Raw genomic sequence first — 27,767 nt, 5'->3', positions numbered from 1 at the left:
CTCCAGAAGAAAAACAAGTGCAATCATCCGAGCCCAACACCAGATGGCGATCTATTCATAAATGTACCATCTGCAGCCCATATGCCTCGAACGCTAAATTACAGGTTATCCTGTTGGAGCAGGTGTAAACACCTCCTGCCAGAGCAAGCAGTGTTCGTGACCTACCAAGGGCGTGGCTCTCACCCCTGGGGGTCAGAAACAAATCTGTGGTGGCAGGCTGGTCAGAACAAGTCAGCCAGCACACTAGTAGTTGGTAGGTTTTTAGGGGGCACCTCTGGGTGCTTCTGCTAATAAATCCCTCACTGGAATCTGTGTAGGTTTTTCAAATACAAGATTTCTGACACCAAACATCTTTCATTTCAGTGAAGCCATCAAGTAGCTGGGGAAATCATTTTTGACCAGTGTCCAGCACATAAATGGCTTCCCTGTTCACTTGTACTGGCAGTAATTGAGCTGGTCTGCACAGAGGCATATAAGTGCTATATAAATGCAGTTACAATTACATGTAGTATAGTGCACCCTGCCTTAGGGATCTAAGGTCTGATATAGGAATGACTTACCTATACTGCATGCTGTATCTGCAGTCATGGCACACAGGGCTGTCTGCACCAAGAAGCGCAGTCTGCATGGGTTTGGTGATGGGTCCCTTAGAGTGGCACAATGCATGCTGCAGCCCTTAGGAACCCTCTTTATTACCCCATGCCCTAGCACCAGGGGTATCATTTACAATGGACTTACAGGGAGTGCTAGAGGTTTTGCCAATTGGGGAAACAGTTGTACAGTTTAGTGAATGAGATCTGGCACTAGGGACCTGGTTAGCAGAAGCCTAGTGCACTTTCTGTCACATTTGCATTGGATACTAGGCAAAAAGTGGGGGTGACCATTTCAAAAAGGGGTACTTTACTACAGTGTGTAGTTCCAGTTAATCTGGTCAGACCCTGATCCAAATCCACCTCCAAAATTGAACGCCTCTCAAAGGATAGGGTAACTATGTCATTCATTCATTCATAAAATTACCATCCACAGGTCAACCAACACAAGATCTATTATTGGCTCAAAGAGGTATTATGGCAGTGCCTTGCAGGTTGAGGCTTGTACAATATTATCAAGTTGCAGGATTTTATAAACCTCAGCATAATGAGCAGTCAGCAATCTATGTGAGCCTGCCCACATCTCTTCCACTTACCAAAAAAATGCACTGCCTTCCAGTGACCTCTCGAATTAGATTTCAGACACTAATTTTAACACACTAAGTGTTGTTGGGCAATACTCCCACAAGATAAACCTGAGACCAATGGTTAAAGCATTTGTTGGTGCCACCTGACGGAAAAAATGAAATGGTAGGGGGCAGAGGTTTACAACTGCTATAGAAAAGCCCCTAAGCCCATCTTGTTGGGTATCTTATCCTGCCTCATCATATCACTTAAATGTGGGTTCAAGATCTTTTATACATATCTGATTGATTGTGATGTGTTGATGTGGTTTGGTTGTCTACCTTGGGCCGTAAAGTGTACTTTTAAAGGCAAGGGCTGGGCACACTGCTCACTTCTAAAAATGCCAAGCAGCACCACTTCATACCAGCCATCTTAGCCCTTAATCTACGGACTGCCACTGCAGCACTTCTTTTAGCTACAGCAGGCCTGTTCTTCCACATGCAAGTCTAATCAAACAGTAGAGTCAACCTGAAGTCTTCATACAGGTATTTTTCTCAATGCCAGGATTTCATTATGCCTTCCTATCCTCTCTGGGATTCTAGCTAGAATTGTAAATCAACCCAAAAGGATGCATAGATATTGCAGGCTAAGATTTAGCAGAGAAAGCCACCTTACAGAGATACTATTGGTTCAGGACAGCAAGATATGCATCAACATGCAAAAGTAGTTATAAAGCAAAGGCCAATGTCATTTTTACACAATGTTACTCAAGTTATACTAATATTTCAAGTCCTTGAAATTAAGGCCACATAGAACTTACAAGTTTAGATCATAGCAGAGATATTTATCCGGTCAAAGAGATCAACACCCTCACATCTAACAAGAGACCTATTTCTCAATTTATGTAATCCTTACAGGCTGATACCTAGATTGTTTTTAAGTTACATGGACTGCGGCACATAGTTCACTGTACATTGTTCAAAAGTAGATACGCTGGTCCCCTCAGTGTTCCAAATTCAGATGCCAAAATGCAGTAAGACCTCTGGATGGATTGCCCACACACAGAATCACACATCAGGACTTGCATTCTATCGACGTGCACTTACCTTTCTGGGGATGATTCAGGACACTGGCCTGTGTCACCAGCGTACAGTCTTTGTGGTTGATATCCCCATTCTCTTTGGGCTTCTCTTCCAAAAGGGCAACCTTCTCTGGTGGCAACTCTTCCTTGGTTACGGTTTCCACTTTCAGTTTCTCAGAGCCAGTCTGCCCTTCACTCTCACTCGCTGTGGTCACAAACTCGCCTGGCCAGTAGGGTTTAGGCTGTCCTGTAAGGTTATCCACTGGCGAAAGGAAAGAAGAGAGATTACGTAAGAAATTAGGTCTTTGAGGTACTTAAGATATGTTTTGGTTTTCTGATTCACACATCACTTGTCACCTTTTGGTGTACTGTTTAATGGTTGCTTCTCGTTGTTGGAGCATAGCAGATTTTCCCAACATGGCTCTCCTGCAAACTCTTCATCTTCATCACTGTCAGAGGAGTGTGTCGATGCGTAGGAGCCACTCTGATCATCCTCCATTGAGAGATCGCTATCAGAATCAGAGTCGGGCCCTGCAGACCAACAAAAGTCAAAATTATTGCAGAAAACCTGGTGTAAGAACAGCATGAACAGGCAACATTTATATGGATTTGTCACTAATTACGAGGTTGCTGAACGGGTTTCTCTGTCACAAACGTGATGGCTATCCCCTCCACCTTATTACAAGTGCATTATATCCTAATGATCTTGTAATAAGGCAGACTGGATATCCGTCACCTTTATGATGGCGTTTCCCATCTGCCAAGCTCTAAATCAGGCCCCAAGTTATTAAAGAGTAAAGCAAAAAGTGGATGTGCATTTGTACTTTGTTTGGTGGAAGTTTAAGGTTAACTTGCACCAGTACGTGATCCAGCTGCACAACCCTCTGTGAATTATAATACTTCAGGACCATGATGCAGTACTCCAAAAGATGAACACAGACCTGTCCCTGTATACTCCTAGAAAGCAGCCCCTAAACAACAGACGGCATAATTCTCACTTTTAAACACATGAAAATCAATCCCTGTATGGAAAATAAAACCAGAAATCCACTTAATTCCCAACCACATTGTCTTGCCCGTAAACAACCGTCAGGTTGGATCTCAAGTCTTACAGATTTGGAACCAGCTGAAGCTTCTCACAGTGTCAAGCATCATTAACATTTCTCAACAACTAATATGCGTTTTATGCTAAAGGTCTTTCCTAAAGATCTCTTACCCTGAAAGAGAGTGCTTCATATCTACATTTATGAATAAGACACATACATTAAGAAAAACTGGATTTTTGTGCTAAGCTTTGGTTTTTTTTTTTTTGCATAGGTGAGAAAGTGGTTCCCCTGGGCCATCTCAGACATCTCACATGAATTACAGACAAAAGTCTCCATGTGAGGAGACACTGAGGTCTATAATGAACAGTCTACATCCATCTCTTGGTTACTTTTCATAATTACCAGTATTGTGAGTTCTGTCCCTTGAATAAACACAGGGATCCACCTGTCACAAAAAGGCATATAGCCCAGTTGGTTCCTGCAGCTGTCCTTTGCATTTTTCAAGTGGGAGGTGTTGCTCTAAGAAGATCAGTATTGAGGAAGAGGGGGAAAGAAAGTGTTCTTACCACCATGCTGGCCTTTGGTCTCCAGAAAGAGGGTGTTGGGGTCTATCTGACCATTATGAAGACCGGATTCCTCTCTGGGAAAACAGATATGATGTTTGTTAGTATTATAAGATCAAATTATCAAAGTATCAAACTCATTCACAGTACTGTAAACCTCACAAACATCATCAACTTTGATTGTAAATACACACATTAGTTGTTTTTTTCCCCGTAAGCACATGAATCATCTACCACATAAGGCACCTGTTTAATATGCCAACCTTAGCATAAGATTGGAGTGGAGAAGTGTGGCTCACTGGTTAGAGCTTTTTCAATATAAGGAGTTAGGTCCTGGGACGTGCAGTTGGATGGACCATCATTAAATACTTATACAAAGAATTACCAGCTGCACATTTCTTTCATGTCTCACATTTAAGAACTACAAACCAATATCAATTGGAGTTTGTAAGGTATACTTTGTTCATACCTATTTTATTTCATTATTTTTAAATGTTTCTGTATTGTTTCAACTAAGAAAAAACACTATACATACATATTTACAATTTGTACAAAACAACATATATATTCTACAACATTAAACAATATATAGAGATGGAATTCATCACATAGAGACAATTTCATCAACAGGCATCAATTATTGTGGGGTGCCCTATCTTGACACCAAGTTCATTTACTATCCATAACAACTTAATGCAAAGGAAAAAGTAAAAAATACTCTAAGCAACAAATCGCTCTATAAGACCACACATGAATTAATTAGTCTAAAGGACTTCCAAGTCAATTGCTTCTCAATGTGCCTGACACGTTTCGAACCCTCTCACGTCAATTTTCGGGTTCTCATCAGGGCTCTGTTCTTAACTTGTCTGTTTTCCAGCAACAGTCGATCCACAGATTCGCTTTCTTTTCTATGACGGAAGGGTGTCCTTCTATTCTGCTACCTGCCTTTGGTGTCTCTTACACAGGCAGTCCTCTTATTGTGTGTGCTCGCACCTTTTATTTTCTTTTTCTGGGGTTGTTTTTCTTATCCTGTATGTTCTTTAGTTGAGTGCTCACTAATCATTTCCTGGTTATTCAGCCTGTTTTAGGTATTCCTTACAACATTGGGCCGCCGGTTTTGCCAACATTTGGCGGTGGATTCGTGGAACCCGCCGATACTTCGTGTTAATCGACGCGCAATTGTCAGCGTCTTTTTCATGGGGCCATTATCTGTTTTCACAGCTTCTTAGGGCTCTCTGACTATCTCTGGGCCCAGAGATTTTTGTTGTTGTGTATTACAAAAAAATTTACAGCCTTTCCTTTCACACACACTGTAGCTTGTCACATAGTTCACTTTACAATATGCTCTCGCTTTGATGTCAGAGAAAGAAAAGTAAGCAACAGTCTTCATGTTAAAAGAATAAGCAGCAATTTGACAGAAGACAAAGCCTGACATTTAACCTCTGATTTCTAAAACAGATGTGATAAGATGAAAACAAAATGTAATTGCATTTTTATTGCTCATTCGCCCTCTGAACTCCAGCATGGTTATTTCGAGGGAGCTACAGCACCCCCAGAGCCCCTACTTCCAATGCCCATGACTGTACGTGCACTCCATTCATGTTGGGTTTAAAAGTATGTGGTTAAATGAACTTCACAGGAGAGTGTGGTGACCATAGCAGTAATATACGAAGCTGCAAACGACTCTGCTTTGTACAACCTGAGCCATGATGCGGTTCTTACCTGAGCACGAATGGTAGGTAACTGTGCTGGCTCTTGCCGGAGTGGATAGTACTATGCAGCGATCCTGTGGACTCCCCAAAGGGCATGTGATAGAGACGTCCGTCCACGTATGTGCTGTTGCAGTTGTAGGACTGTAAGTCATTGAGGGATAAAAGACAAGAAATCAAAATTAGCTTGATTAATTCGAAAGAGCAACTGAAGTTTGTCAGAAGTAGCCATTGGTGCTAGAGTTGTTGCAGACAAGTCACAGCAAACAGCAAAGTCAGTGGTGAAGCCTCATTCTTTCAAAGTACAACTCCAACTGAGCCCACAGATTTAAAAGTACAGCAAAACCAAACGTCCTCATAATGACTCAAACAACAACACCAAAAATCATCATGGAGGTTCCATCAGCAATCAAAGCTCAAGCGAAAATCCGACTCTTGAACATCGCCTTTCTTTATTGAATATTTACCAAGCATAAACTCTAATTAAAGGCAGTGCCAGGTTACACTTGAAGGAAAACATGTGCCTTTATAAAAGCTCTAGCACGGCATGAAAAAACATCCAGGACATCAAAATAGAAATCATGAAAAGTATTCCCACTTCACCTTCCAAATAGAAATGATAGTCTGGTGTTATGTTACATTTGTAAAGCTTAATATCACCCGAAGGGTATCCTGGCGCTGAGCATGTGTGTGCACCTGGCCCTGCCTATGGTGGGTTGGTTAATCGAAAGGCCGGCGGAATTCAAGATAAGAGATCAGAGATGGTGTTGGTGTATTTTATAATCTGAGCCAAACAAGTCTGCTGGCCAAGTTTATACAGTCATTTTGCATATTCAGAATCAGGCCTGGCAAAGACCCACTACAGGGCCTAGAGACATGCTATCAAGATGAGTAAATTTCTTATTGCATTTATCCGAACAATAAACTCCAAGTATTATTTAGTTTAGAGCTTATGTAGTGTTTGACCACATGCACGCAGGTACAAGACATCCACACATACGCAGGTACAAGACATTCAGACCAGCAACACGAAGGTCTTGAGCTCTAGCCATGTGAATGTGAGCCTTCAGGAAGTAGGGAGGAAGATATGTGCAGAGAGACTGGGGTGGAACTGGAGTACACTTATTATATGTTACTTACAGACGTCAGAGTTGATTTGGTAGTGACATTGGGCTCCTGCTTCTTACTGAAGGCATACTTCAGAGCCTTCCTCACCTCTTTACTGAAGACAATGGTGAAGAAGAAAATGAATGGACCCTGTGTGGGGCGAAAGGTAAAAAGAAGCATGTAACTATTAACCAGACAGCTATTCGATGCGAGTGCCAAACAGTCAAATAATGAATTTGAGAGTTTAGCAGAGAAAAACAGACAATGCTACATGGGTTATACCCTGAGCACATGCTCCGGGGACTGACTAAGAGGCAATAACTATTTGGAACAGGCCACGAGAAATGCAGGTATTTCATGCAACTGGCCTGTATTTTGTAATCGTACTGCAAAAGGGATAGTTTGTGTTCTCAGCTATTGGGTGCTGCACATTACATTGGCTTTATAAAGTTGGTTTTATAACACTTAAACCTACATATAGACACCCTGCACAAAATCATACAAGAAAAAAACGTCAACACCAAACCGAGCATAAACTCCTACAAACAGCTGCCAAATCCTAAAGTTTGTGCTTCATACAGCACATCTGCAATACATTTTAGAACATATATTATGTCCCTGGTTTAAACGTAGATTAAAAATGTAGAGGCATGTCTGAAAAAGAAGCTGCTCCAATCTAGGAAAGACCCAAAGACGCATCTCTATAACCATCCTGATGCAGTAACACTCCACATTTTCTCCCAGAACTCACCTACCTCTCCAACCACTTGTCTCTAGATTTACCTCTGATACTGAACAGTGCTATGTTTACTTTTGGTTGGGTTTGTACTATACAAATAAAACATACATACTTACATAAAACAAATCACTTCCTTATTTATTGAAGTGAATTCACAAGTATTACCAAATAGTTTAATGTACAATGCTTACGTAATTTGTTTACACACCTCTTTACAAAATAATTTACCATTTGTGTATTAAAATGCACAGTTACCACGACTGATGGAAAAAGTTACTTAGCTGTAACCACATATTTGTAGCTTGTTCCTGATTTTGCTCCACATGCTGTGCAGAAACCTGCCTTCTAAAACAGCAACTTGTGCTTTTTAAAGTATTTGTTTGGATTATAAAGACTTGTCATTGGTTAAGAGTCTGAAACCTCGTCTTTCAGGATGGTTGTCACACATAAGTAAGGCCAAGCCAACTGAATGTTTTATTGCATCAATAGGCAGGGACATTTTGTTTCAACATGAGCAACTATTGCTGACTGGTACTCTGGCGACATACAAGGGAAAGAGCAGCTGAAACCACAAGAAATGGTGTATTCCCGTCTCCCTCAAAATATATGCAGATCCTCACAGACTAGAGGAATATGAACAACCATCACCCTAATTCTTCCAGCATGCCCTGGGATGCCTGTCCTGATTGTCCCGAGAACACTTTGATACATTTAACATTTAAACGCAGCCTGGTCTCAAGACAGCCTGGCCCTTTCCACTAATGTTTCCACTTTTGCTCTGGTACAAAAATATGCCTTTTATTCAGTGTGACGTTTCTCTGCTATTTTCTGCTCTTCTCGAGATGGGGTTCGGTTTATAGGGCTGAGGAGAATTCTAGTTCATAGAGCATGAAACTGAGATCCAGTCCAATGAGCTGCATGCATTCTTGTGACCTGGACCACTGTTTTACCTTTCTGGCTCACGGTTTAACTTATATTAGTGAAGAAGAACACTCTTTCTTTGATTATATCTCGAGTTGAGTGGGGACAAAAATTATGTAATTTTTATACAAAAACAGTTTTTCTATAGTGTTTGCTACCACAGCTGTTAATGTTTTATAGTGATGATGAACAGATTGTACCTCACAGAGAGCAGCAGCCATTTATTCTACATGAGCGGCGTATGGGCATATCATGGGCAATAAAGCCAAGGTGGTGCAAATGCTACTGTCCTTGGAATGACAGCAATTAGGAAGACTGAGCTGTCAAAAAGAAAATGAGGTGCATCTTCTTCATCAAGCAGGAGCAGCGTAGGGAAAATAAGGACAAACGGCACCATAGGAAACATTGGTTATGTATGTCCTCAGTTTAGGGCCACCTGACTGGAATTTGACCGCAATCTTTCTGAGTCTCCAAGTCTATTGAAAGAACCAAAGTTTCATCACGGTTCCCCATCTGACATTAATCTCTTAGCATAGGAGTATTTTGTCCAATATGGAGGGCAGGAAAAAACTGCAACCCTCGACAATTCAGTGTTGTTATTCACTGGCATACATCTGTGTAGGAAACAGCCAACCACTTTTCACCTGGTATTTGATGCAACTTTGACTGAAGTGTACTGGGTTCCTGCTAACCAGGTCTCCATTGTCAGTGTACTTTCACTAAAAACTGTACAATTGTTCCCCCCAATTGGCAAAACCTTTAGCACCCCCTGTAAGTCCCTAGTTAATGGTACCTCTGGTGCCTGGGATACGAAAGAGGGTCCGTAAGAGCAGCAGCACAAATTGTGCCATGCCCCCTAACACTACATGTGGTATTTGTAAGTCACCCCTACAGCAGGCCTGACAGCCCTGAGGCAGGGTGCTGAATATTACATGTGAGAGCATACCTGCATGAGCAGATATACCCCTGTGCTGGTCAGTCCTATTACTGACAGTGCAAGTGGACAGTAAAGCCATTTTAAAACATGTACTGGAAACTGGTGCAAACGAGTTTCCCAGCTACATGATGGCTTCACTGAAAATAAGGATGCTTCGTATCAAACATCTCATATTGATAAACCGTTAGTGATTCCAGTGATGATTTTACCAATACATCTACCCAGAGGGCACCTTAGCGGTGCCCCGAGAACCTACCAGCCTTTGGTGTGCTTGCTGACTGACTTCTGCCAGCCTACCACTCGAGACACTGGGTGTAATACGCCCTCCCACAGGATGACCTGCTGATTAGCCTTCCTTGTGCCGCAAGCCTCAAGGGGCTGCCGCCTTTGAAATGAGAATATGGCTCCCCCTCACAAGAGAGGAAGCCAACCCTTTTGTCCACGGTCCCCTTGGCGGGGAACTTAGCTATTCGGGCACACCTAAGGTGGGCTACTGTGAGTTGGACACAAATATTCAGAAGTAGCCATCATTGTAATGGCATACTTAGGAATTCTGGGACACGGTTATGCCCACTTCCCACAGGAAGGGTTCATTTAGGGTGCATTGTGACCCCAAGGATCAGTAGCCCATTGGCCACTACCCTACACTCCCCTAGTGTCCCTAAATTGATTGAGGATTTATGGGATCCCTTGGCATCAGAGAAAGAGATCCTGATGACCTACGTAGAAGAACATGAAGAGCTGCAAAAGCAGAAGACTGAAGAGAGAACTTGACATGGCTTGGGCCACCAGAAACAATCCCAGATTACCATTCTCTTCCAGAAGCCAAGATGACTCAGGTCTTCTCCTGTGGGGAGCTCTGCCCATGCCCCTAGGGTGCACCCAGCATACCGAGCCACTCCTCCTGGAATCCGGGTTGAAGGAGATGCCAGTATATCGGCCTAAACAAAGGAGGGGACCGACTAAGGGGTGACCAGCATTTGCTCATCGAGGCAGTAGGCTCTTTAAAGCTGGGCCATCTGTGGCCACCGAACAGTAGTCACCCTGCTTAAGGAGGACAACCCCCCTCCCACCGGTAAGTTCTCTTTGTTCCTGTTACTGGGAGAGCTTCACACTTCCTAGCAGGGGAGGAGCTTTTGTCTTGGGTGACAACTACTGTAGATAGTCAGAAAAGGCTACCAGAGGTTCAGGCAACAGAGTGGTGACTTTCTAAAGTCACCTTCCTATTAAAAAGGTACCTCAGAAATGAGATGGGTTTAATGTAACATTGAATTTGATACCTAGGAGTAACGTTTTAGTAGTCCTAAATGGAAGTTAGCACCTAAAGCAGTAGCTAGTGTAACTCAAAGTTAGCCAATGAGGGCACCAGTCAGTAAAAAAGGCAATTTTTTGTTTTCGCTGTCAAGGCAGGTCTAACACGAGAGGAACACACACTTCTTTTTAATATATAGTACCCTGCCTTATGTCATTATAAGGCCTTCCTAAGGGAAGACTTATAGATATAAAAAGAAAGGTTTTGACTCGGGAAAAGGGGTTATTTTGGCATGTTGAGTTGCCAGTTTAGAAGCTAGACCTGTAGGCTCCTATTACAGATCTACAGCCATGTTTCACTTTGTCATAACAGTGGTGGCAAAGCAAGTGCTGCAATCCTCAGGTGGCACTTAACTTACTAGCCTTGGGTACAAGAAGGAAAATGCTACTTACCAGTATGCATCTGTTCTTGGCATGTAGAGCTGCAGAGTAGTACACTTAGCAATAGATCGCCACCTGGTGTTGGGCTCGGATGATTGCAGGTTGTTGTCTTCTTGGAAGAATTCTTTGTAGTCACGAGATAGGTGACTCCTCCCTTGGACAATACTGCGCATGGTCATCGACTCCATCCTCAGATTGTTTTTCGCCATGATGGGAAATGATGGAGTTAGTAGAAGTAAAGAGAAAGGATGTCCATGCGTGTGCATCTAAGTAAGATGAGTACTGGAACGGATGCAAGTCCCGGGGAGGCGGGAGGGCGTGTACGACTCTACAGCTCTACATGCCAAGAACAAATGCATACCGGTAAGTAGCATTTTCCGTTCGAGGCATATGAGCTGCAGATCGTACACTTAGCAACGATTGTGCAGCAGTTCTCCCCTAGCGGTGGTCGCTTGTATCCGTTGCAGCATACTGAAATAGTGTTTTAAGGACAGCTTGGCCTACTGCTGCTTGCTGCTTGGCTTGTACATCAACACAATAGTGTTTAGTGAAGGTGTGTATTGTAGACCATGTTGCTACCTTGCATTTGTCCTCTAGTGGTATATTTCCTAAGAAAGCCATAGAGACTCCTAGTTTGCGAGTGGAGTGCGCTCTCGAGGAACCGTTAATATACGTTTAGCTTTTTGATAGCATATTTGAATACACTTTACAATCCATCTGGCAATTCCTACTTTAGAGATGGGATTGCCCTTGCATGGGGGAGAGAAAGATACAAATAGTTGTTTTGTCTTTCTGAAGGATTTAGTCCTGTCTGTGTAGTATAACAGAGCGCTTCTAACATCTAATGTGTGTAAAGCCCTTTCTGCAACAGAGTCCGGTTTTTGAAAAAACACTGGTAGCTCTACTGATTGTTTAAGGTGAAAAGGAGTAATAACTTTTGGTAGGAATTTAGGATTGGGCCTAAGAACCACCTTGTTAGGATGTATCTGAAAAAATGGTTCTTCTATTGTGAATGCTTGTATTTCACTAACTCTTCTGAGAGAGGTGATGGCAACAAGAAAAGCAGTTTTCCATGTTAGGAATTGCAATTCACACTTATTTAAGGGCTAGAAAGGGGGTCCCATAAGTCTTGTAAGGACCACATTTAGGTTCCATACTGGAGCAGGCGGTAACTTAGGTGGGATTATTCGTTTTAATCCTTCCATAAATGCTTTTATTGCAGGTACTCTAAAGAGAGATATAAGTTGCCTATTTTGTAAAAAGGCTGCAATTGCTGCCAGATGTAGGCGTATGGAAGAATAAGCCAAATTGGACCTTTATAGGTGTAGAAGGTAGCAAATAATATTTTGGATGGAACCATCCAGTGGAGCAATGTGATTGTTGTTACAATATATTGCAAATCTTTTCCACTTAGCCGCATAACATGCTCTGGTAGTGGTCTCCTAGCTTCTTTAATTATGTTCATACAGTCTGGTGGTAGGTTTAAGTAACCAAACTCTAAGACTTCAGGAGCCAGATCGCCAAATTCAGTTGGCTTGGTTCTGGGTGTCTTATTTCTCCATGGTTCTGTGTTAACAGGGATGGCGTGAGCCGTAATTTCTGATGTGGAACCAGTGAGAGATCTAGTAGTGTGGTGAACCACGGCCGACGTGCCCATGTGGGAGCCACTAGTATTAGTTTGAGAGACTGTTGTCTGAGCTTGCGTACTACTAGTGGAATGAGTGGGAGAGGCGGAAAAGCGTACGCAAATCTGCCTGACCAGTTCCTCCATATTGCATTCCCCTCCGAGCGTGGGTGTGGAAACCTGGCGGCGAAGGTTGGGCATTTTGGATTCTCGTGGGTGGCAAACGGATCAATCTGTGGATGCCCCCACATTTGGAAGAATGGTTGAAAAACTTGTGGGTGTATCTCCCGTTCGTGAATCTGTTGTGATCTGCTATCTGATTGTGAATTTGTGGAATGTGTTCTACTGTCAGGTGTATGTTTTGAGGAATGGCCCATCTCCAAATGTTCTGTGCAAGCTGGGACAGTTGCAGAGAGTGTGTCCCCCCCCTGTTTTTGTATATAATGCATGGCTGTCATATTGTCCGTCCAGATTAGGACAGCTTTGTTTTGTACTTGTAACTGAAAAGTTTTGAGTGCTAGGAAAATTGCTAGCAGCTCTAGATGGTTGATATGGAACTGTCTTTGTTGGTTGTTCCATTGGCCTTGTGTGGTATAATGCAAGAGATGGGCTCCCCATCCTGTGAGGGATGCATCTGTCGTGAGCACGATCTGTGGAACAGGATCTAGGAACGGCCGTCCCTTTGTCAAGTTTTTGGTGTTCCACCATTGCAGAGAGCGATATGTACGGCTGTCTACCAACACCAGGTCTATGAGCTGACCTTGAGCATGATTCCACTGTTGTGCGAGATATTCTTGTAATGGGCGCATTTGCAATCTTGCGTGAGGAACTATGAAGATGCAAGACGCTCACATTCCTATTAATCTCATGAACACTCTGTCTTGGAGAGAGTGCTGATGTTGAAAAAGGGAGACTAAGGTCTGAATACTCTGTATCCTGGCTTGATTGGGATACGCTAGAGCTGTAGATGTGTCTATGGTAGCTCCTAGATATTGATGAACGTGCGAAGGCTCTAGGTGCGACTTGGTGTAGTTTATTGTAAACCCTAAGTCGTGCAATGTTTGAATTGTTTGTTTTGTGTGTTGTACACACTGGTTGAACGATTTTGCTTTTATGAGCCAATCGTCGAGGTAAGGGAAGACATGTATCCGTTGTCTTCTGAGATGTGCTGCTACTACTGCTAAGCACTTTGTAAACACTTGTGGTGCTGTTGTGACCCCGAATGGAAAGACTTTGAACTGATAGTGCTGTCCTTGTATGACAAACCTTAGATACTTCCTGTGAAAGTGATCATATGAAAATGATCCGATTGTATGTAATGGTTGAGGGGCCTGAGATCGAGAATTGGTCTTAATGTCCCGTCCTTCTTGGGAATTAGGAAGTACAGGGAGTAAACACCTTTTCCCCTTTCCTCTAAGGGAACTACTTGAATAGCATCCTTTTGTAGAAGTGCTAGAACTTCCTGTTGAAGCAGAGTGATGTGTTCTGTGGACATTGGACGCTGCCTGGGTGGTATGTTTGGGGGGGCTGCTGTGAGTTCTAGGCAGTAGCCATGTTGGATAATCTGTCTTACCCACCTGTCTGTTGTGATGGAATTCCAGACAAGTAGGAACTGTGATAATCTGCCCCCCCCCCCCCCCCCACAGGAGTGGAATGCTGTAGGGGAGGCAGAGGAAAGTCACTGTTTGGGAGTAGAAGAGGAGCGGTTGTTATTACCTCTACCTCTTCCTTTATTATTGTTGCCTCTGTATCCTCCTCTAAAGTAGCCTTTGTTAGAGGAGGTCTGTGTGTGCATTTTAAAAGATGATGTTGTATCTGCGCCGGTCTGCTTGGAGCCTCCTCGATAAAAGGAGCAGCGAAAATAACTTCTAGTCTGTGTGGATTGTAGTGCACCGATAGACTTAGCTGTGTCCGTGTCTTTCTTCATCTTTTCTAGTGTGTTGTCTACTTCCGACCCGAACAACTGGTTCTGATTGAAGGGCTGGTTCAAGATGGTAGTCTGTACTTCTGGTTTAAAACCTGAAATGCGTAACCATGCATGACGTCTGAGTATAACACTAGTATTGACTGCTCTGGATGCTGTGTCAGCTACATCTAGTGCACATTTAATTGAGGCATTGGATATTATTTGCCTTCTTGTAAGATCTCTGCTGCCTGATCCTTGTATTGATCTTGGAGGTGCTCCATTAGTTTTTCTAGTTGGTCGTAGTGAGCCCTGTCATAGCGTGAGAGTAAGGCTTGTGTGTTTGCTATGCGCCATATGTTTGTGGCCTGCGCAGCAATCCGTTTCCCTGATGCATCAATGACTTTAGATTGTTTGTCAGGCGGGGGCGTGTCACCAGAGGTTTGGGAATTGGCTCTTTTACGTGCATTAGACACTACCAAAGAGTCTAGTGGTAGATGTCCCTTAATATAGACTGGATCAGATGGTGCTGGTCTATACTTTTTTTCTATTCTGGGATTTAACACCCTACATCGTACCGGGTCTTTAAATATGTCTGGAGCATGTTTAATGACCCCTTTGATCATGGGTAGTATTTGTGTAGCCCTTTGCGACTGCTCAAAATCCTCCTCAATCAGAGTGCATTGAGACTCCATGGTAAAGGGCAGCTCTATTTAATAAATGATTAAACCCAATACTATCTTCTGGAGGGGAAGGTTTTGTTGGGTAGTCCTGGGGATCAGGAATGTCTGGCACATTATGTGGTGGAAAACTGTATATGGCGTCATCCTTAGGATATTCTGGATTGACATCCTCATCTAAAGGGTATGCATGTGGCTCTGGTACGTCATTCCCCCACCTAGATCATACTCCTCGTCAGTGTGGTGTGAAGATGTAGGAGATTGAACAGGAGAAGTTATAGGTTCAATATAAGGAGGGATAGGAGAGGAAGAAGGTGAAGGAGAGTAAGGCTGCATTGGAGAAGTAGCTCAATCCTTCTTTTTGGCAGGAACCACAGGTGGAAGTGGTGTGTCTGCTGGTCTTTTCTTGTAAGGAATTGCTTCCACATGTCCAGTTTTTGAATTGATATAGACCTTTTTCTGTTTAGGATCTGGTCTAAACAGTTCTTCGTCATCTACAATCTTCTTCGGCGTCGATTTTTTCGGTGCCAATAGGGGTTGTTTAGTGTTCTTTGCTTTAGGAGGAGTTATCGAGTCCTGTGGCAAAGTCTTAGGTGCCGAAGGTGGTTTTGGCTTGGTAGGCTTGTCAGAGGGTTTAGGCGTGTCAGTATCAGGCCTTGGAGTCTTTGGTACCGATGTTGGAGATTTTGGCGTGGAGACAGCTTTCGTTGGGCCTGCGGTGCCGGAATCTGTCTTTCCATCTTTATTTATGGAACCAGAAGGTTTCGGAGTCGAAACTTTCGGATCCGGTACAGTCTTTGGCTTCGGCGCCGATGGTTCGGGTGCCGAAGGGTCTTTGTCTTTGGGGACCGAAGGGCGTTTTGGCTTCGGTGTCGAAGAGTCCTTCGCTGTCGAAGGATGTTTCGGTGCCGATGGAGGAGGCGGAATTGGCACATGTGGCTTTTTCGGTGCCGAAGCACCAGAAGGAGTAGTTTTTTTTCCCGTAGCCGAGCCCGAAGGCGGGGCGTCTGAGGGTAAATTTCGGTCTCGACTGGGCCCCATGGGCGGAGTGCCGACCGCTTCCTTTGTCTTGGGTAGTGTATGTTGTGCAGGGGCAGGGGTACTCACGGTTTGTCGAGATGAAATCGAGTCGTCTGAGTCCTCTGCCCCCGATATGATTTGGAGATCAGGCGAGTCTTCCTCGGCGACGAGTGGAGCCTCGTCCTTGGAAATATCTTCGAGTGGATCCTCGTCCCCGGAGACGTCCTCTCCGACGATCTCCTCCTCAAAGATGGCCTCCGGTGCTGGCGCTGATCTCCTCATCTCGTGTCGACGGGTCCTCCGATCCCGAATGGTCTTCTTCGATGGAAGGAGGAACTGGCTGTGCAGGTCGACTCGTCGTGTTCCGGCGATAGACAGAGGTTGCAGACCTCGTGATCGTCGCTATGAGGGAATTTTACTCGACATACCGGGCATCTCTTGAATGGAGTTCTTTCCATGAGGCGTAGGCCGTACGGCGCCGATAGGCCCAACGGCCCGCGTCGACGCACAGGAATGAAGCTGGTGATGTCGAAAAGTCTATTCGATGTCAAAAATTGTTCATATAAAGTTTCACGCTTTGAAGTTGCTGAAAAAAGTATTTTCTAGCCGGAGCAGAAAACTTTCATCCGAACCCAGTGCCGGAAAAAAACAATCTGAGGATGGAGTTGATGACTATGCGCAGTATTGTCCAAGGGAGGAGTCACCTATCTCATGACTACAAAGACTTCTTCCAAGAAGACAACAACCTGCAATCATCCGAGCCAAAAACCAGGTGGCGATCTATTGCTAAGTGTACAATCTGCAGCTCATATGCCTCGAACGTACCACATACTATGCCAATCAGGGGTTAGCCAATGTCACATACGCTTGAGGGGTCTGAGCACATGCCTTGATGCCTGGACAGCAGTGCACTACAAAGTGCACCCCATTCAAAATGTGGGGGGTTAATAATATAAAAAGAGGCACTTTCCTACAGAGTGCCAATCCAATTGAATAATAGTAACACATTTTTACAAAGCCCCAAAACTGCATAAGGGCAGAGGAAAATGATACATAAAGAAACAGGTTACTAAACATATTGACAAAAATATGTGATTGCTTCCTGGAGGAATACACCTTATCTTGTTAAAATATGGCTTTCTAGTCTATTTTATTTCCTTTAACATGTTGGGCACCTTTTCATTTTCCTGCTCATCTGCCAACGATTTTTCCAGAAATGGGGGTAGACGACACAATGCTTCATCACTTCTACATCAAAGTTTGAGACAATGGACAAAATCAGATCACCCCCTACACTTTTTCTTGCTGGCCCCTAGACTCTATCCTATCACCTCTTCTTTTTAACCTCTACATAGAAACTCTGTGGGAAGATCAATCCATTATTACGCCAATGACACACAAATATATCCCAAAATATCAAACCCATCAGACATCTTCACCCTCAAATTATTCATGGACAACCTAACAAAATGGGTAAGTGTATTCTCTTAAACTTTTCCCCTCTAAAACTGAATTCCTCTTGCTTCACACCAAAATACTGCCCTATGCTAATTCCTTAGTGTTCACCATCGACCATAATATATCCGTGTCAGCACACATTCCAGTCTAATCAAAGCTGCATCCTTCCAACTCCAGCTCCTAAAGAAAATCAGATCCTGTATCCTTCCTCAAGATTTCAGGATCACGGTTCATGTCCTAGTACCTTCAATCCTCGACTGCAGCACCACCATTCTTGCTGGCTTCTCACGGCTAAGCTCACCCCTCTCATCACCAACCTACACATGGCCACTCGCCTTGTCAAATGCACACAAACATTCTTATCACATCACCCCCAGCTTGGAAGACCTCCACTAGTTCCCATGAGGTGCTGGACATCACTTTAAAATGCCTTGCATCACCCATACCGCCATACATCTAGGTCTGCCCACTTACTTGAATAACAAATGCAAGAGGGAACAGAAGTAACTGGGAACAATCTTGTATGATGATTCTTGAAATCCAGAAGTACAAACAAATCCAAATCCTTGAACCAGGCCTTCTTATACTAAGCCCCCATTAGGACCAAAGACTCAACAACCTTCTTCATTTCAGAAGGAACCTGACAATTCACATATTCAGAACCTATATGACATACCTTTCTCCTCAACAGTCCCTACTTCCTCCACACCCTCTTAACCTGTAACTTTCGATCACTGTACTGTTTTCTAGTTAGCTACATTGTCTATGTGGCTAGGTCTGTGCTATGTAAATACAATAAATACATAAATAAAAATCTTCATTGAATTGCTATATTTAGACAATTCTCTTACAACTCAACACCACAACATCTGGGTGTTTTACTATTATCAGACTCTTCTGTAGATTTTTTCGCTTTTAGTTGGGGACAGAATGAGATCCTTGAAAATTCAGATAAATGTTTAGATCCAATCAGCGTGTGGAGCAGAAATTCTGTAGAACTTGTATACTATCAGCTCTGCAACACTAAGCTTTCAAACATACCTGGATGCAGTTAGCTCCTGCAAAGATGTAATGAAAGAGAATGGTGTCGCTGTTCACAGAAAGCAGTGCGAGGAGCCAAGTGGCACTGACCAACACCAGTACCACTAAAGCTGTCTGCAGGCCAGACCTGTAACAAGCAAGAAAGGAAAAATAGTTTATCAATGATCCGCAGTCTGGGCTGCTAAAAAACAAAACACTATGTTAGGGGATGTATATATAATCCAGTGAACAAAATAATGCAAAGCTAAGGTTCTTGGGTCTACTGAATACACAAAATACCAAGGGAAGGGGAGGATCTTGAGTCTCTTATGCATTAGCAATTACAAGAGTGGGTCTGAAAACTATGCTTTAGAAATGTAAAGGTTCTGAGATCTACTCCATACAATGGAAATGGTCTCATATCTACGCTATACTAATGAATGGCAGGGTCACTCAAATCTACTTGAGCCAAAGGAAAGGGTATGTTATCTCATCTGGGTAAATAATATGAATGCAATGATATACACACTCGAACTATGAAGACTATCAGATCTACAGTAAGCAAATCATGGGAAGAGTTCAAGATCAACTCTTCACAAACTATGAGAGATATGCGATGTATTCAGAAAAAAACAATGGGGAACGTCTGAGATGTAATGGACACAATGTACTCAATACAAACAATGAATTATCTATTATCGGCTCAAAACAACCCATTTTGACAGACAAGTATCATAGGCACACTCCACCTATCGAACAATCACCCACAGGGTGAGGCTTTCTCCCATTATATCTTACTCCGCCCACTCTTGAACGACAGAATAAAATAACTTCAGTTGGAAAATTACAGGTTGAAACAGTCACCCTGCAGGTGATTCTACATAGTTTGGGTTATTTTGCCACAGCTGTATTTTTCCTCAATCCCTTCCTGTGATAACACAAAGGACACATCATTACCCCAGATGCAGTTACTCACGCTGTTCCATGCTTCTCAAATCCTTGGCGCTGTGCCAAGCAGGCTGCTTTCCCGGCCAGTATGTAGAGGAAAACGCTCATCTGTTAGAAAGCAAATGGAAACAAAATGTATGTGATGAAATAATAAAAAACAGATTACCTTTATATACCCTTCCTTTCACGTCAAAGTCAGGGCCACTTGCCATTCAAGTGATCTATGTGATGGACATGCATGTCTCCTCTCATAAGTGTAAGTGATATTACTCTGGTTTTAGTGGCTTCCCTAACCAGAGAATTTAGACTTGCATCAAGGAAAAAATTCTTACTATTCATATTTTCTTCATTAAAGAGGCTGAATTTGAGAATATTGATTTTGAAACAAAGTCCTTCATTTAGCAGTTGCTGAGGACAGACATCAATGACCCCATCAGTGCAAGCTTCTCTCTGATACAGAAAACAGGAATGACACAGCAAGCAACTTTGCAAGCTTCTCTGACAGACCTTAGAGCAAGGGTCTCCAGCTGTTAGCTTGGGAACTGCTAGTAGCTTGCCATACCACTGAAAGTAGTTCCTAGAAGTGGAGTCCAGCACAGTAGATAACTTAGAGGGTCTAGCCACAATGAATGAGGCAGCACTACACCTCTTTAGACCTTTATAATGGCATCCAGCCTAACCAATATCAGAGCCATAAGCTTACACACAAAAACACACTGTGACAGCCAACGAGGCTTGCAATGTGACAACTGTCTCAACTTGCAAGGTCCACTCTATCAATTGTATTCGGAGTAAGTGATTTGATGATTTTATCGCTCTGTATTTTGTCACTCAATATCATAACCTATAACTGGGTGGTCACTATTATGGATATATCTTATGCAGTCACTACTGAAACAAAGATCAAAGTCATTAGTAGCTTGGGAATTTTTTTCATTGATCAGAAGTTGCTCTCGTTATAGAAAACGTTGGCGGTCCCTGCCCTAGCCAGATGATCGATGTTGATACATATTGCTGTTGTCCTGTGGACACCCTTGAGTTAGACTGGTGACAATATACTCAATGACTTATGCTAATAAATAAATTGAATCATTTGACAAACGAGATCCCTTGTAGACACCCCTTACCCTCTACTGTTTACTGCCCAAGCCTACATGGGTCTATTGGGTCGCCCATATTTTCTTATGCAAGGAAGTACAGCAAAAAAATGGAGCAGCCAAGTTCCCCACACAACATTGGTAGAAGACCAAGGATTACCCATTGGCTACTCATGTATCCTGTGATCTCCAGAACATGAGGTTTATTCCTCTCAACTCAACTCATATTTCCATAATTTCGAGATTGGCAAATTAAGTACTATTTAATTGAATAAGGGTATCACCGGTTACTTACAGGAATTAGAAACGGCAGAAGGGTGCTACGTAGTGCTGCATTTTAAATTAATATTATTATCACTACAAGCTTCTCTGAGAGGCATCTCACCATCAATGTTCAAAAGACTTAAGGGAAGCTATGATCCAGCTGTGTTAACTCACAATCCTTAATTCCTCCACTGACTATGGGCCTGATTTGAAGTTTTAAGGACAGATTAATACTCGTCAGGTCAACGGAGTACTTTACTTCTCCGCCCTGATGGACATCCTGTCCACCAAATCTAGACACATTCGCAGGTCTCATGCACATCTCTCTACATTGAGAGGAACTGTCATCATGGCTTGCTGTCAATATAGGAAAGGTTTGATGGATGGTACTAGCAGCCATGACAGCTGCCCGTCAAACTTTTCAAAGGCTTTGTTTTTCAAGGCTGTGTGAAAAACAAAAATAAATATTGACCTCCCATTCCCCAGCTGCTTTCTTCCAGGGTAGTCATTAATGATGTTTTTTTCTGGCCCTCAGTGCCAGTTTTTCCCTGGCAGTGATGGTCAGGAAAAAAAGCATTACATCATCCATGATAAATAGGGCAGACGGTGCATTGTACTTCTTTCCAAGGACACCTACTCTGTCCGGCCATAGGTGGGAGTATTGCATCGGCGGAACCAACGGGGGCTTTGCTGACAGAAAACTTATGGTCCACCCATCTCTAAATGAGGCTGGTGTGCAGAGGGTTTGGCGAGCACTGTACTTTTTTGCTTTTGTAACGGACAGCCCTGTCAGCCTATCTTTAAATCAGGGCATGTGTTGTCATGTGCAAAGGTGGTTTTAGAGTAGAGGGCATCTAATGATAGGAAATTCAACTTGTTTAACATTTCTGTCACAAGTTAAACAGAGCAACGCCCCATAAAGCTGCCCATGTCAATGTTCAAGGGAAGGCAAAGGTAGGAAATACCCCGAAGAAATTAAAAAAAAGAAAGTGAGCACAAGATTATTTCCAAGCGTGATCATAAGGTGGTGAAATAATCCATAGCATGGAAATCTAAAATAGCTCCACACTAGTGCATGGCTTATAGTCAAATGACATTGCTTAACTTGAATTATTATGGTTGTTTTCCTGTCAAATTATTGATTTTTTTTTCTGGGGGGAAAAAGATGAAGTAAATTGTGTCTTGAGGAGTCGAGGTTTCAACACTAATTCAGAAATCCTTTAAAGCATTTGGTGCCACACATACACCCACTCTCCTACATCTTCTGTACCTACCGCAACTGCAAAAGCGATGGGACCTGCAAAGCTCCAAATCAGAGTGTCGTAGATGGAGAGCCAGCAGAAATCTGGGTTTCCATACCCTTCAGGATCAAGTCCGACTGCAAGACCTAGCAAGAAAAGTGAGCGAAAAGGTGATCTTTCTTCTAAGTTAAATAGCGTATTGTAAATCAATGTTATTACTTAGACACAGACTTCACTGAGCCCACACCCATTAGTATTATTCTGTACTTTTGTTTATTTTCAATACCTTTTAGCAGAAGTCCGATTCAAAACACTGGCCCAAATACTGTGGAGCATTAATTTGTTTAGGTGCAGAGCATAGGAAAGTGCACTAAAGAAGGGGAAGGCCAGACAATTTTAGGTTACCCTCAGCTCCAACAAAGGGGCGGGGAATACATTTTTTCATGCTTACTCGTTGGTCCCACAGAAGGCGTAGGAGATGACAAATGTTTATAAGAATACCCTTTTTTGTCCAATAGAGAGATCGGGCCTCATGAATGTAGGATTCCTTCTGGGCATAGATGAACTTTGAATAAACATTGATTGGGTCAAATGATGTGACGGAACACACAGTTTTCGGATTACCATTGATTTAAATACAGAGGGGATATGAATAAATGTCTTCTAGATTGTCCTCTGATTGTGATCAATAACTATGTTCCTCCTCTGTGGGTGTCCTGCTTCCTAACACCTGGGCACATTCACGGATGAAGAAACCCTTAGCAAAGGAAGGCAGAACAATGTAAAAAATCAGCATTTGATATATCAACCACACGACCCACAACTCGTGAAACTGGAGCATCTCAACAACCACCACTAAAGCTGAACATACACCAGTCAAAGAATTAACTTCACTCAATTACTATGCAGGAAGCAGGCCCTGCCAAACATCAAACATTATTCACTGCCAATGCAGAGGTAGTATAACAGCCCGAAGAACGAGATACCATACCCTGGGAATTAGGGGTGCCACTGCAGAACTAAAACACAGAGTCTAGGGCCTGGGAATTACAGGATTAGGACCTCATCACGGTAGAGTAACATCTTCCAAGGACTAAGGATCTCAGAATAAAGCCCTGGAAACAGTCACCAATTCGATACCAGGCCTAGTGAACAAATTTCTGCATGAGTACATTCTAAATTTAACATCAGAACTATAACATCTAGCTGAACCACCGCTGAATGGTATCTCGGTATAGCCACACGTAGGCACTGGAGGAGCAACGTACCACACATCCCATAAAAGGTGGGCACAACTAGCCTCATGCAACTACAGCTGGCACTGACTAGACAGAGGACCTCACAATCCGAATTTTCAATGAGGCCCACCAAGCAGACACCCCTAATACAGCCCTAATATGCACTCTACATCTACAAGATTTGAGCTGAAAGGTACAAGCCCCAATTCCTCACCACACTTAAATCCCACCTTATGGAACAACCTTGTAGGATTGACTCACTGACTCCATCCCAACCTTTAACATAAAGCATGGTTGTGAAATGATGCTGGCAGAGCCCAACCAAGGACCATCCTTTACCTACCAGTAATGAAGGCAGGCACTCCCCAACCCAGCATGTAGTAGAACCTCATGGGGCCATAGTTGATGTCCCGCACCTCGGTCAGCATCCGGTAAATATGAAGCCCTTCCAGTAGCATCCAAGAGAAAGTGCACATGTAGAAGAAATGGAGCAGTATGGCAATGACTGTGCAGGCAAACTAAGAAAAAGAGAAAGGATTGTGTGAGGACCGAGAAGGTGCAGAACAGCAGAATGAATTCTCATAAATCAAAAGGCAATCAGCATCAGTCATTATCATACAAAGAGACTGATCACATGATCTCCTGTCAGTAGCAAAGACTAAGCATTGGGTAAATGGGTAATAAAGGGATAATAATTGGACAATAATAAAACGCATCTATCATTATCAGTCGGTGCAAAAAACAAGAATGTGTATCATCAGTAGGAAACTATAGAGGCATGATGATCACTTTATTAGAAAACACTACATTTAAAAGTAAAATAGGCAGTGACTTTAACCCTTGAGCTCACACTAACAAGTTTCACTCCTCACCACACAGCGGCAATTAATGCACAAAAGATAAACGAGAAATCTCATGTACTAGTGTGATCAGAGATGCTTGTACTGAGTTTCCTTTTGCATCGGTACACATGGGAGTGTGGGCTGCTGCATTGCAGGAGAAAGGTGCACCTGCTGAGTGGTAAATGGCAGTCCTGTACCCGAACAGAGCAACATATCACACCCAGGACTGGAAATTCATTCAAATGGCAATAAAAGAATAAGGATCCACTGCCTACCGGAATGTCTGCCTGGTTGATTCCAAGAAGAAAGATGAGCAAGGAGAAGAAGAGGGCCACCATCAGATTTTTGCGGATGCTGTGCAAGTTGGAACGCAGTGACCTCAGGCAGACAAGGAAGAGGAAAGTGAGAACAATTCCTCCAAGCGACACAGCAATGGAAGCATAGGTGATGGTTTTCAGAGGCAGGATTTCTCCATTCTGCAAATGGGCAGAAAAAGGAACAATCAGTTTGGGAACAAATCACAACAAATATGAAATCAGACATTAAAATAAACTTTATTGACACAGGCTGAAACATCGGTATCATAGCCTGAATACCATGGACTCACCTTTCGGGAGGTTAATCCCAAAACTGCACTGTGTCCAGAACAGCTCAGATGAAAGGGAGTGTCTGAATCACACCCTGCAATGCTTTCACCCTTCTCATTGTTGGATTGGCAATTGCCCTCATGAGATGTAATTCTGCACTATGAATATTGTTTCCTTTTACAGGAAGGGTGTAGATTTCTTCCAATGGACTGTAAATCCCAACTGATGCAACAGGTTCACCACTGCTTGTGGATTCAATTGGCACGGTTGGAATCTAGGCACCTTTACCAGTCAGTCGTCTCAGTAAGGTTTTACCTGAATGGCTTGCCTTCTGAAGATAGTCGCTACTATAACTAGTGTTTTTGTAAATACTCTTGGTGCTGACTTTGTTAAATTTTAACATTCAGTACTAGGAATGCACATCCATCATCTCAAACCTGTGATAAAATTAGGCATCTTTCAGATCTATTGTCACCAAGCAGTCCTTTTACTCCAGCAACAGTATGAAAACCTGGAGAACTGTCATATTGAATAGTTGTGGGTAAATTAATCTGTTCACCAATCATTGGTCGTATACTGGTTGCTATGTTGAATCTTGTTTTGGGATTAAAAAGTACAATGAGTATATTCCTGCATCTCTTTCTTTAAGAGGTACCTCCTCTATTGTCTCTTTATGCAACAACTTTTGTATTTATTGCTGAAGAACTTGTATGTGTTCCTTTTTGTATTTTTGTAATCTGGACTTTATTGTTGGAGGTTTTTTGTATAAATTCTATGCAATATCTATGTCTAATTAAGCTTAGCACCCATTTATCTGTTGTCGTGGGCCCCCATGCGCCTACGAGTGCTATTATTCTGCTGCTCTACTGGTGTTGAGTATAGTCAGGATGTTGAGCATAATCATTTTGTGCAAGTCGCAGATCCTCGGGAGGTCTGCCCTCTGCCTTTTCCTCAGCCTTGAAGAGTATTCTTGGTCTGTGATGGCTGACTAAATTATGCCCCTGTGGCTTCTCTTTGGAACTGGAATGCATGTATACATTTACCTTGACCTTTATCTGGAATTCCACCCCTCTTGAACAAGTTACTTACCTTTGGTAACACCTTATCTAGAAGAGAATGTTTCTAGCCACTGATTCATTACCTTAGAGTTATCTCTAGGTGTCAGACTGGATCCGGAAATGTTTTCGTGAGCAATACCCCTGTGCACCAGTAGGTGGCGTTGTTTGGCTTAACGTGGCATCATCCACTCCAGAAGTGAACTGCAAGGTGCCTATATAAGCGTCACCCGAGGGCCCTGACGTTGGTTTCTTTTAGCAACTTTTCCACAGCAGGGGCACCGAGCTACGAAGAACACTGGCGACTGGAGTGAAAAACTAGGGCCCTGAAAGAGGAAAGGTTTGTCCCTAGACATCCATCCACCGAGCAGGGAGAATGGGTGGGTCGGTAAGGAATTGGGGGCTAGATCAGACTCTCTACCATATAAGGCATCGCCGAAGGTAAGTAACTAGGTCATCTGATAGAGACTTCTAGCCGCAAATCCCTTACCTAGGAATAGATACCCAAGCTATACATTCCAAGAGGATGGTCTGCAAAACCATTTCACACCAAAAGGTTCTGCAGGACCGAACAAGTAAAGTGCCTGTCCCAATGGACCAGACTGTCCAGGCAGTAGATGCAACGAAGCATAAAAGGTAGGCAGGGTGGTGGATTGGCCTACATGAAAGGTAAGTAACCACCTTTGAAAGGAAGAAAGCTCTGATGTGAAGGACCAGCTTGTCTGGGAAGATGCTGAGGTAGGAATGCTTAGTCTGGACCTCACTGACCCTCCAGGCAGATGTTATGGCCACTAGGAAGGCGATCTTATTTGTAAGGAACCTGAGATGACAGTTGTGCAATGGCTCAAATGGAGCACACATCAGAAATGTGAGTACTAAATTGAGGTCCCGCTAAGGCATGATGAAGGGTGAAGGCGGGAGCATGTTGAAGACCTTCAAAAACCTTTACAACAGTGGATTTGAACAGGATTGGCTGATCTGGAAACTACAGAAAGGCTGAGATGGCAGAAAGATAGCCCTTTAAGGTGCCCAAAGCCTTGCCGGGCAGGAGAAAGAATCAACAGGGGTACCTGTTTTACTGCACACCATGCCACAAACTTGCCCCAACGGCAGGCGTATACTGTCTTGGCGGAGGGATGCCTGGCTGCCAAGATAACATTGCAGATGTCAGACGGAGAGCCGAAAGCTGTCAACTGTAGCCACTCAATCTCCATGCATGAAGGCGGGGCTTTGTCAGCTTTGGGAGGAGAACTCTACCCTGCTGCTGCAACATTAGATCCTCCTGAAGGACCAGCCTGATCGGAAGACCGATGGCCATGCTCAACAGCCCACAATACCAAACTCTCCGAGCCCAGTCCACCAAACTCTCTGAGCCCAGTTTGAAGGTACAAGGATAACTTGGGCCCAGTTGTTCCTGATCTTCTTAAGACCTCTGGGCAGGAATGGTATGGGTGGAAAGGCATCCAGGAGTCCTGAGCTCCCCTCCAGACAATAAGTCTCAGAGTGAGAGCCGCCTTGGCAACTCCAGCTCGCATAACTGCTGACATTGCCCGTTCTCGGTTGCGGCGAAAAGATCTGGACAAGGCTACCCCCACTGCTGAAAAAGACCTTGCACCACTAAAGATGGAGACGCCATTCGTGATCCACTAGGCATAATTGGCAGAGTTTGTCTTTTCTACTGTTCAGAGAGTCTGCCAGGTGTTGAACCACCAGGGATATGCCCTAATGTTCCAGTCATGTCCAGAGCCACAAGGCCTCTTGACAAAGGGTCCAAGACCCTAACTCGCCCTGTTTGCTACAGTACCACACAGCAGTGGTGTTGTCTGTGTACACCTGCACTA

General features: G+C 43.4%; 1 protein-coding gene across 1 annotated transcript in view; it reads right to left on the bottom strand.

The window, feature by feature from the left end:
• The window catches only part of LOC147659027 (cadherin EGF LAG seven-pass G-type receptor 2-like), a gene marked incomplete at its 5' end in the record, with an annotated part of 105,820 nt that overhangs the window by 11,294 nt on the left and 66,759 nt on the right, over nucleotides 1-27,767 (bottom strand). The window contains 10 exons of the mRNA XM_086952026.1: nucleotides 2,261-2,497; nucleotides 2,593-2,766; nucleotides 3,848-3,921; nucleotides 5,567-5,697; nucleotides 6,694-6,810; nucleotides 18,676-18,802; nucleotides 19,631-19,710; nucleotides 22,238-22,350; nucleotides 23,786-23,960; nucleotides 24,560-24,760. Coding sequence (XP_086808152.1) covers nucleotides 2,261-2,497; nucleotides 2,593-2,766; nucleotides 3,848-3,921; nucleotides 5,567-5,697; nucleotides 6,694-6,810; nucleotides 18,676-18,802; nucleotides 19,631-19,710; nucleotides 22,238-22,350; nucleotides 23,786-23,960; nucleotides 24,560-24,760 — 1,429 coding nt within the window. The remainder of the gene's footprint in view (nucleotides 1-2,260; nucleotides 2,498-2,592; nucleotides 2,767-3,847; nucleotides 3,922-5,566; nucleotides 5,698-6,693; nucleotides 6,811-18,675; nucleotides 18,803-19,630; nucleotides 19,711-22,237; nucleotides 22,351-23,785; nucleotides 23,961-24,559; nucleotides 24,761-27,767) is intronic.

Source organism: Lissotriton vulgaris, unplaced genomic scaffold, assembly GCF_964263255.1.
Source record: "Lissotriton vulgaris unplaced genomic scaffold, aLisVul1.2 SCAFFOLD_797, whole genome shotgun sequence".
Lineage (NCBI taxonomy): Eukaryota > Metazoa > Chordata > Amphibia > Caudata > Salamandridae > Lissotriton > Lissotriton vulgaris.
The sequence above is the reverse complement of the archived record's forward strand: the minus strand, read 5'-3'. Positions and strand labels throughout refer to the sequence as shown.